Raw genomic sequence first — 12,184 nt, 5'->3', positions numbered from 1 at the left:
TTATCCCTGCTAGAAAAATTCCTATATATCATTGACAATACACCATGAGCTACTCTTGCAGCTCGTCTGCACTTTGATTGTTTTTGTTGTGGTTAATCTTGTCTTGTAATAGACATGATTAACCACACTGCTTACAGTCAACTGTTGTTAGTATACCGAAAGTGGTCCGAGGAGGGACAACCCACGAACCGCCGGCGAGGTGTTGGGTGACCACAGCTCATCGATGCTTGAGGTGAGTGAAGGCTCTCCTGGATGGTACGTGGCAATCTTGTCTTGTAATAGACAAGATTAACAATAATTAACTACAATAATAAAAAACATTAATTTTAAGGTACTTGAGAAGGAATTGAGAAGAAATTAATAATTATTCAAATAAATACAATAACAATATACTCATCAGGTAAACCATCTGATTTTTGAAACATGCGATATACACTGATGAGCCAAAACATTATGACCAGCGAGTCGTTATGCAAATTGAAGCAACAGCAGGTGAATTATGGCACGTGCGCCGATTAGGACACTGTATAAAAGGCACCTGATACTGAGCTCCGTTAATCGGTGTTACTTTTGTTCTTCAGATGGGAAAGGCAGCTGACTTAAGCGAGATTCACAAAGGCCAAATAGTAATGGCCAGATGACTGGGTCAGAGCATATCTGAAACGGCACGGCTGGTGGGGTGCTTACAGTCACCCATGGTTAGTACCTACCGAAAGTGGTCCGAGGAGGGGGAACCCACGAACTGCCGGTGAGGTGTTGGGCGACCACAGCTCATTGATACTCGAGGTGAGTGAAGGGTCTCCTGGATGGCACGTGGCAACAGAAGGATGACTGTGCCACAACTAGCCAGTAATTGGAATGCTGGTGATGGGAGTAATGTGTCACAACACACAGTACATCGAACCCTGCTGAAAATGGGGCTGTGTAGCTGCAGGCCACTAACCTATGCTAACCACAGTTCGCCAGCAACAGTGTCTACAATGGGCACGCAAGCATTGAAACTGGACCTTGAGTGATTGGAACAAGGTCGTCTGGTCCGATGAATCACTTTTCCTGTTGCACCATGTGGATGGCCGGATACATGTGCGTTGTTTACCTGGGGAAGTTATGGTGCCTGTATGCACTGTGGGGCAGTGTCATGCTTTGGGCGATGTTCTACTGGGATATCTTGTATCCAGTCATCCATGTGCGTGCCAGGCATAAGATGCTAACCATAGTTCACCAGTGACGGTGCCTACAATGGATGTCTACTACCTACCTAAACATCATTACTGACCAGGTACACCCTTTCGTGGCAACGGTCTTCCCCTCTGGCAGTGCCGTTTTTCAGCAGGATAATGTGCCATGCCACACCATCCAAATTGTTCGAGACTTGTTGGCAGAACATGAGGAAGACTTCCAGATATTGCCCTGGCCTCCAAATTCTCCAGACATCAATCCCATCGAGCATTTGTGGTTTGTGTTGGAACAGCAACTCCGATCTGTGGTGTCTCAACCATGGACCTTACAGAAGTTAAAGAATCTGCTGGTTATGTGTTGGTACCAGATACCAAAAGACACATTTAGAAATCTTGTAGCATCCATGCCTCACCGGGTACGAGCTGTTTTGGCTGCACATGGAGAACCAAAATCGTATTAGGTAAGTGGTCATAATGTTTTAGCTCATCGGTATATAAACCCTATTAGATAAACATTTTTAAAATCTATAGAAATTACATGCTTTTTTTAAAATTATTTGATGAAAGACAACTTGAATAAAACTTATATAAGTATTATTAGTATCATTATTAATAATGATACTAATAATACTTAGTATCATTATTAATAATGCCACAAGAAAGCAAGCTTATACAGCCAAAAAAAAACATTTTCCCATTTTGCCTACCCATTCCCTCCAATAGTTTGTGTAGTTCTTCCTTGACAACTTCCACAATAGTAGATGGAAGTTTGTTTCAGGCAATCAGCCACATACTGGCTAAAGGCAAACTTCTACACATCTATTCTGCAATCATCCTTCCTCACTTTGAATTTATGTCCCCTTATGTGCATAGTCTGAGCAAAAGGAAGAATTCCACCAGCATTCAATTTGCGCAATCTATTCAAAGCCTTAAACACCTCAATCAGATTACTTCAGAGGTGCCTAGTGTCCAAACAGAACTGAAGCCTTTTGTGGTAAGAGCACAGAGCACCCCCTTGGTTTCCCTCACCAATCTTGCTGCCCTTCTCTGCCTGTTTCAACAGTCTACATCCTTCCTAAAATGAGTATTCCAGACCTGTATTCAGTACTCAAGATGTCGCCTGACCATTGCTTTATACAATGGGATAATCACCTTATTCCTGCTAGAAAAATTCGTATATACACATGAAACCCCCCCATGAGTTGTCTTGGCAACTTGTCTGCACTACTCAGAGAACTTCATATCTGACTGCACAATTACTCCCATATCTTTTTCATTTTCCAATACCCTGAGTGTAGTGCCACATAGTTGGTACATTACTCTGGAGTTACTGCTACCTATATGCAGTACTTTGCATTTGTCAAGGTTAAACTTATTGTCATTTATTAGCCCATCTGTCTAATTTTTCTAGATCCTGTTGCAGTAGCATACTGTCATTAACCACCCTGCCAACCTTTATATCATCTGCAAACTTATTATAGTAGTATTGTGTATTGTTATATAATACTAATATAATATTTTCCAGTCAAAAATGGTACAAGTTTATGTCTCTGTCACTGAAGAACATTCTCAGAAAGGGACTGAACAGATCTGATACAATTCATTCAATGTCTGCATCTACATCTATATCATCTATATCTACATCATCTCTTACAGAAAAGAAAAAGAAAAAAAAAAAGAAGTTATATCCATATTTAATTCAGTAACTACTTTCTTCTAACTTTCCTAAATAAGGCTGGATATGGGTTTTTTTTTCATTGTCCATCACATTTAGTACAAGTGTCTTATTCTGCTTTTGTTTTCTGTGTATTTTGAAGGGTGTAGTATAAATTTATTGTCTGTAAGGATAATACATTTGGGATACCACCCTTTGGGATGTGGGGGAAAGTTCGAGTACTCTACATAAAGATATGAAAACTCACGCTCTTAAAGATTGGCAACATATCTTACAGTTTGAATAGTATTAGCATTAGCCTTAGTAGAGGCATATGATGCAAGAAAGCAAGCTTATTCAGCATCAGCCAAAAAAAAAAAACCCCACTCCCATTTCACCCCTCTGTTCGTTCGAAATACCTGTCCAGTTGAGCTTTAAATTTGTTCAGGCTATCAACTTCAACAACAAGTGATGGAAGTCGGTTCCACCAACCAACCACCCGCTGGCCAAAGGCAAATTTCCGCACATCTATCCGACATCCGTCCTTCCTCAATTTGAATTTATGCCCTCTGAGGTGATTATTCTGAGCAAGATGAAGAATCCCATTGGCATTGAGCATGCTCAAACCATTCAAAGCCTTATACACCTCTATCAGATCACCTCGCCAGTGCCTAGTCTCCAGACTCTGTAATTTGCAAAACTTAAGCCTTTCTTCGTAAGAGCAACCCTTTGTTCCATTCACTAATCTTGTTGCCCTTCTTTGTACCCGTTCCAGCAGTTCTACATCCTTCTTGAAATGAGGCCTCCAGAACTGTATACAGTACTCAAGATGTGGCCTAACCATTGCCTTATACAAGGGAATAATCACCTCCTTATCCCTGCTAGAAAAATTCCTGTATATCATTGACAAGACACCATGAGCTACTCTTGCAGCTCATCTGCACTGCTCAGAGAACTTCATATCTGCCTGCACAATTACCCCCAGGTCCTTTTCATTCTCCACCACTGTCAGTGTAGTACCACAGAGTTGATACGTTGCTCTGGGGTTACTGTTTCCCATATGTACTACTTTACATTTGTCAATGTTAAACTTCATTTGCCACCTCTCAGCCCATCTGTTCAACCTTTCCAGATCCTGTTGCAGCAGCATAGCGTCAGTAGTGTCCTTAACAACCCTGCCAACCTTTGTATCATCTGCAAACTTGGACATAATGTCCAAGTGGAGGCACTGGTTAAAGAAGCACTGCAGGATCATCTAGACAAGAATTCAGTTATAGCTCAGACGCAGCATGGTTTTGTTAAGGGCAGGTCTTGCCTGACCAATTTGATTGGATACTATGATGTAGTCACAAACTTGATATCCCATCATCAATATCATTCATAAACACCGAAAACAACAACGGACCCAACACTGAACCTTGAAGAACTCCACTAATAACATTAGTCCACATTGAGCAGTGTCCATTGATTACCACTCTCTGTCTTCTGCCACTCAACCATCCCCTTATCCATAGCAGCAATTTGCCTCCAATGCCACACTGCTCCAATTTGTGCAGCAGTCTTCCATGTGCAACAGTATCAAAAGCCTTTCTAAGATCCAAATATATAATATCAAAGTTATTCCCTGCATCCAGTTCTTTTGTGACTACATCATAGTATCCAATCAAATTGGTCAGGCAAGACCTGCCCTTAACAAAACCATGCTGCGTCTGAGCTATAACTGAATTCTTGTCTAGATGATCCTGCAGTGCTTCTTTAACCAGTGCCTCCATTAATTTACCTGGAACAGAAGTTAAACTAACAGGTCTATAATTACTTGTGTCAGCCTTTGATCCTCCTTTGTGAATTGGGGTTACATTTGCACATCTCCAGTCTATGGGTACCTCCCCTGAGTCCAAAGAAGCTCTCATAATTATAGCTAGGGGTTTGCATACTTCCTTTGCTGCCTCCTTTAATATAACTGGATAGATCCCATCCACCCCAGGTGCCTTTTTTATGTTTATCCTCAACAATCTCTCCTCCACTTTCCTCTCAGTTATTACAAAATCATCCAGCTCACTGCCAATGTTTACTTTACCTACATCATTCTCCTTCGTGAATAACTCCTCATGCGTGAATGTAGATGCAAAATACTCGTTTAGATTGTTAGCCACCTGAGCAGGATCCTCAACTGTTGAACCATCAATATCCAGTGGACCAATCTGATTCATCCCTTTCCTTCTCGAGTTCAAATGTGTAAAGAACTCTTTTCTGTTTTTCTTTGCATCCTTTGCCAAGGATTTTTCGTAGTCTGCCTTTGCCTGCCTAATCTCCTTTGTGACTTGGTTACAGACCAACTTATATCTATCATAGGCTTCCATATCACCCATTAATTTGTATGTATCCCATGCATTTTTCTTCTCTGCCACATGTCTCATTAATTCATCTGACAACCATTTAGGCCTAAACCTTGAACAATATTTCTTAGTTGGTATGTAAAGCCTGGTAGCCTCCAAGATTAGTTCCTTGAATGCTTCCCATTTTGAGTTTGCTGTTGGTAACATCATCAGTTGGTCCCACTGTATAAAATTTAAATACTGTCTCACACCATCATAGTCGCCTTTACGAAAACAAAAACCCTTCCCTTTACCTCTGATGGTAGTTACCTCCTTGAGTAAATCTCACTTCAACACACTGTGATCACTGCCACCTAGTGGTTCATTTATCTGCAGATTCTTAATACATGAAGAATCACTACTGATAATCAGATCAAGAGTATTGCTCCCTCTTGTTGCCTCACGAACATGCTGATGTAGAAAACAATCATCCAATAAATCCACAAAAGCCTTGCTAGTGTGCGAGTGACCAACCCACAAATTCCAGTCAATATCTGGGAAATTAAAATCCCCCATTATAAGACTCTCTGATTTACTGGCCCACTCTATTTCCCTGTACAATATCTTATTATACTCATCAGAGTCATTAGGCCTGTAGCACACTCCTACTCTCAATTTTGATTTCCCTTTGCTTATGTCACACCATACTGACTCGACACTGCCCTGTCCATCGATGTCGACTGGCTTCACTTCCTTGGACTTTATGTATTTCTTAATTAATAGCATAACCCCTCCTCCCCTCCTGTCCTGTCTATCCTTTCTATACACATTGTATTCCCCAAATTCCAGTTCCGCATTACTTATATCTGTGTGACACCACGTCTCTGATATCCCAACAATATCTGCCTTTGATGTTTTGAGCAATACCTCAAATTCATCAAATTTATTTACCAAACTCCTAGCATTGGTGTACACGCAGGTATACATGCACCTGTTTCTATTCTTAGCTACCCTAACACAACCCATGTGTTTACTTGTACCGCAATGACTACCAGCAGTCTCTGAAATATCCTGCATCTTGTTTTCCAGGCTTCTGCTCATTTCAATAGAAGCAGTGCAAGAATCACTTCCACCTCTGCCAGTGGCTACTGTTAATCTATTAGTCCTTGTACCCCCCCCCCCAACTAGCAGTTTTCCGACCCACCTAACACTGCCTCGACAGCATCAGCAAAAATTCTTGCATCCTTTCTATTTAAGTGTATCCCATCCCTGTAGAAGCAATCTCTCCTGTTAGTGGTGTGGTATTGATATTGTGGAGGATCTTCAATCTACAGTGAATATAAGCTTGTGATAATTGTATGTCCCATCAGGGCTATTTTTCTCACCTTGACTGTATTAACCTGCAAGTGGGCATGTTTCTCCTCAAAGTACAATAAAAGTGAGTCAAATATCAACATAACTATAACTTCTGCTAACTTAAGTTGTAACATTATCAGTTGGCCTATTGATCCTGACTGATGTTCTAGTGACTGTCGTGGAATTCTCTTTCATGTCAAACTATTTCTACCAACAAACCATGTTAATAATACTCCACATTTAATTTGTTTCTTTGCCAGGAATATTAAATGGGATAGATTTGTTCAATCTCTCAAAAATTACTTCTCTGAAGATGTGGTTGTTTTGTTGGAACAGTTAAATGTTTTGGATATGGCTAACTCTATTCAAGAATCCATTATGAAAGCATGTTATCTCTCAACGAATAAAAAAAAAAAATATATTACCCCCAAAACATGCCTTTGGAAGAACAAAAACTTAACAATTCTCAGGAGACAAGTTTATTAAGCAAGGCATTGTTTTCAGCAAAATAAAAATTTATTGTAGCATCTAAATCCTAGATGCTACAATAAATGGCATCTTTTATAAATGGCAAAAAATAAAACTTTTGCTATGGATATTTTTAACACTGTTGTGCAAGATAATGAAGAAACTATGAATTGACATGACATAATTAACACTATTTTAAACTGTCTGTTTCCAACTGATGATCCTACTATGAATAATGATTAGCACATTCAGATTAGACTTTACCTCTACTTAGATAACTGAACCTTTTAAATCGATTGAACTGCAATCTATTACTACTTAGATCAAGCCTTACGAGTGCCCAGGCTGTGATCTCATTGAAAATAACTTCATCTTGAGAGGAATTAGATTATTTCCTAACATTAATATTTAATAAATATCTTTCTGAGAGTATCTTTCCAGTTTTCTGGAAAGATACTCTCAGAAAGATAACTATCATAACTATCATATTATGTTTAATTCATAAACCAAAGAAGCCTTTATCAGAGACTGTTCATGATAAAGTCTCTATCAGAGAATTTATAAGAATACATAATCAATTCTATGAGAAACAACTATTATCCAACAAGCAATATGGTTTTTCTCCTGTGAGGATGCCATTGTGGACTTACTCCTTTATATTAATAATTCGACAACCAACATATGTGCTAGCTAATTTATTGATTTCGAGGATGTGTTTGATTTCCTATGGTGAGACAGCACCCCCAAATGCCTAAGATTAGCCATTTGTAGCTCTCAGCTTTATTACTTATTCCATGATTATTTCAGACAGACAGATCTATGGTAAATCCAAGCACCATTCTGTTACAAGATTAGTATATAGAGGGTGTCCTCAAGCTTCCATTTTGGGACCTCTAGTTTGGAATTTAGTTCTAAACAAATTGTAAAATATGAGTTTTCCAAACTCACATGTCATTGATTATGCCGATGATATTACTATAATTATATGTGGAAAATCTAAGTCCAATTTAGAGTCAGTGGAATAACATTAAATCCCCTCACTTAATGCAAGATGATCCCCCCAAACACACACACACACACACACACACACACACACACACACACACACACACACACACACACACAGAATTTGCCAGTGGGCTTCACCAACATTATCTGGAAATTGGATTGGAAGATATGGCTTGCATGATTTTCTGCTCTGCACCCTTATCTAGTCCTATGAAACTCCTTCTTCCTGTGGGATGGACAAGGAAATAGGAAAAAGTGAAAAAGAGAGCATAATGCAAGCAGCAGTAGCAGTAAAACAATATACTTTGTCATTCAGGGTTTACTTAATTAAATTCTGTAAAAATTAAAGATTTGTTACTGTTTGAAAACATGTATTTAACTTATACAGTATTTGAAAATACAACCATTACCAAGAAATTACACTTTACAGAGAAGTAAACTATGGAAAACAGTTTGAACTTCATTTAAATGTCATAAATAACATCATGTATATTAATACTGTAATATATCATGAAACTGCCTTACACATTTAAATTATTTCTTGCTAAACTAATATAAGTATCATTATTAGAATAACTAATTAGATAGTATGAATCAGAGCTGTACTACTCAATATGTTCTACGTTGATAATAATATTAGTAAAATAATAAGAGGAGTTTACCTCAATATAGTGCGTAGAACACTTCCGTATGATATCCTCCAGAAATTAAAACGAAAAAATCGACAACTTACCGCTACATTAGAGTAAAATATAAATAATTAAATAATCAGTTTAACACAATTCAAATCAATTTAAAACAATTAAAATTCAAATTAATGCAATTAAAAGAATCTAACGAAAATATTCAAAACGATTTTCCTTCCTAGGAAGGAAAATCGTTTTGAATATTTTAATTGCGTTAATTTGAATTTTAATTGTTTTAAATTGATTTGAATTGTGTTAAATTGATTATTTAATTATTTATATTTTACTCTAATGTACCGGTAAGTTGTCGATTTTTTCGTTTTTTCCGTTTTAATTTCTGGATAGTATCATACGGAAGTGTTCTACGCACTATATTGAGGTAAACTCCTCTTATTATTTTACTAATAGAATAACTAATAAAATGGGATCTGAATATATTGCATTGAGTAAAATATCAGACAATCCCTAAGAGAAAGTCATAGTACAGAAGGGGAGAAAAAAACTGTTCTTAAGTTATAATAATTATATTTGTGATCTGTATTATCAGTGCTCTCTTCCAAAATGTGGTAGGACACTACCAACTGAACACAGCCAGTAATCTAAAAATTATGAACATGAATTACTTGGGTAAAAACAGTGATGGACAAAAGTGAATAGAAAGGTATTTGATTACAGTAACTTTTGTCTTGCATTAAAATAAGCTGATTATTCTTTTCCCCCCCCATTAATAGGTGGTACAGTTACTACACAAGCTGCAGCTGCAGCTGCTCGTAGTGTCACTCAAAGTCAACTACAACAGGCTTATAGGCAAACTGCCTTACTTAGACATCAGAGAATGCAGGTAAAGTAAAGGCTGATTACTTACATTAGTACAGTAACAAAAACCATTATAGTGTAAATGTGCCTTAAATTTTACTTCAATCAAGAAATTATAAAAGAAAGTTTTTATCAGCTGATTACAAATTTAAAACGATCTTGGAATATAATACCTCTTTCAGCAAAACTTAAAAATTTGGACATTTATTTTCATTTCTTTATTTAAAATCCCACAGAAACTCTTCTAATAAAGCATAATCCACTAGGAATAACAGTGGCAATAATTATATCATCATTGTTATTTCTAGTGTGATGTACTTTTTTCTTATTTGCCCCATTACTACCTGCATGGATGACGTGATAATTAGTTGAGTTACTTCCCTTTCTCTCTGTCTCTCTCCCTCCCTCCCACAAAAATATAATTTTTGAACAATAGAAATAGAAAAAAATAATAAAGTAAATTATAGATATAAAAGTACTGTAAGCATTTTTAATATCAGTAATCCAAAGAGTATATATCACACAAAAAAACAACTGAAATTAACGGAGATCTTTTCATCTCATTTGAGAATTATGTGGAGACTAGCATTTAAGAAATTGGTAGTGGATATTCAAAGTTAGTACAGGCAACCTCTGTATAACAGGGTATTTCTACAACACTGTTTCACTCTAACGCAATTGATAAATTGCGGCAATCCTCACTAATATAACACGGTTTCGCTCTAACATGGCTTGAGAATTGCAGGAAATTTTACTTAGATAGTATGAATCAGAGCTGTGCTACTCAATATGTTCTACATTGATAATAATATTAGTAAAATAGTAAGAGGAGTATACCTCAATATAGTGCGTAGAACCCTTCCGTATGATACCCTCCAGAAATTAAAACGGAAAAAACGAAAAAATCGGCAAACATACCGGTACATTAGAGTAAAAAATAAATAATTAAATAATCAATTTAACACAATACAAATCAATTTAAAACAATTAAAAATCAAATTAACGCAATTAAAAGAATCAAACGAAAATATTCAAAACGATTTTCCTTCCTGAAGCTGACAACGCTTTTCGACCGTATGTCGTGATCACAGGAATGAAAATTACCGAATCGGGTTAAACCTGTTACTTAAATAGAGATTATTTGTCTTCGTGCATGCGCGTAAAGGTCCACGAATCGGAGATCAAATATGGCCGCCGAACATTAACAGAATTCTCGTGTAATTTAATTTCAACGGTTTCTGCAATTAATAGTCGCGTATAATTACGTTGAACGTTAAGTATTTTGGCTTCGTTAAATAAAAAAGTATGTTTTTCGTTAATGGCATGAAAGGCTAATTCTGACGCTGCTGAACGAGAAGCACGAACTGAGGCTTCATGTTGATTTACACGAATATTAAGAGAAAATCGGGTCGAACCCTGATAAGACGAGTCGCAATCACCGCAAGAAATGTTGTATACCAGATCATTAATTTGTGTTGCAAACGCTGAAAGAACCGAGCGATTGTTCAATATAGTGTGTAACTTACGTATTGGCCTAGCTACAATTTTAATTTCGTTATCTTTAAAGAATCTGTTAAGCTGTTTGTGCCACTGTTCAACATATGGGACAGAAATAAAGTATTTTTTGATGTTACTATTGTTGATTGGTGTAGTATTTTGTATCCTATCCTTAGCTTGTACCCTAATTCGGTTTATTGTGGTAATGGAATAACCCCTGTTTAAGAATCTGCTAGTTAATATTTGTATTTCTGAGTCCAAAGCAGATTCCGTCGTTGAATATTTATAGGCATTAAGAAATTGATTAAAGATAATCGATCTTTTGTACTTTTCTACCCGGGACTCGAATAGAATACAATTTAGCATCTATCGAAAACCTACAAACACCGGTATGCTTCTACATTATAATAGCTATCACCCGTTCACCTACAAAAGATCGATTATCTTTAATCAATTTCTTAATGCCTATAAATATTCAACGACGGAATCTGCTTTGGACTCAGAAATACAAATATTAACTAGCAGATTATTCTTAAACAGGGGTTATTCCATTACCACAATAAACTGAATTAGAGTACAAGCTAAGGATAGGATACAAAATACTACACCAATCAACAATAGTAACATCAAAAAATACTTTATTTCTGTTCCATATGTTGAACAGTGGCACAAACAGCTTAACAGATTCTTTAAAGATACCGAATTTAAAATTGTGGCTAGGCCAATACGTAAGTTACACACTATATTGAACAATCGCTCGGTTCTTTCAGCGTTCGCAACACAAATTAATGATCTGGTATACAACATTTCTTGCGGTGATTGCGACTCGTCTTATCAGGGTTCGACCTGATTTTCTCTTAATATTCGTGTAAATCAACATGAAGCCTCAGTTCGTGCTTCTCGTTCAGCAGCGTCAGAATTAGCCTTTCATGCCATTAACGAAAAACATACTTTTTTATTTAACGAAGCCAAAATACTTAACGTTCAACGTAATTATACGCGACTATTAATTGCAGAAACCGTTGAAATTAAATTACACGAGAATTCTGTTAATGTTCGGCGGCCATATTTGATCTCCGATTCATGGACCTTTACGCGCATGCGCGAAGACAAATAATCTCTATTTAAGTAACAGGTTTAACCCGATTCGGTAATTTTCATTCCTGTGATCACGACATACGGTCGAAAAGCGTTGTCAGCTTCAGG

The 12,184-nt window shown here is 37.1% G+C and overlaps 1 protein-coding gene across 2 annotated transcripts in view; it reads left to right on the top strand.

Moving 5' to 3' along the window:
- Window positions 1–12,184, top strand: part of dom (domino helicase) — an 896,769-nt gene that overhangs the window by 728,789 nt on the left and 155,796 nt on the right. For both annotated transcript variants that reach the window (XM_090388005.1, XM_090388004.1), the window contains one exon: window positions 9,397–9,506. In XM_090388005.1, coding sequence (XP_090244131.1) covers window positions 9,397–9,506 — 110 coding nt within the window. The remainder of the gene's footprint in view (window positions 1–9,396; window positions 9,507–12,184) is intronic.

The sequence above is a fragment of the Mastigoproctus giganteus genome, chromosome 13, assembly GCF_048544385.1.
Source record: "Mastigoproctus giganteus isolate SK-2022 chromosome 13, ASM4854438v1, whole genome shotgun sequence".
Classification (NCBI taxonomy): domain Eukaryota; kingdom Metazoa; phylum Arthropoda; class Arachnida; order Uropygi; family Thelyphonidae; genus Mastigoproctus; species Mastigoproctus giganteus.
Note: the sequence above shows the minus strand (reverse complement) of the source record. Positions and strands in the feature narration are given on the sequence as shown.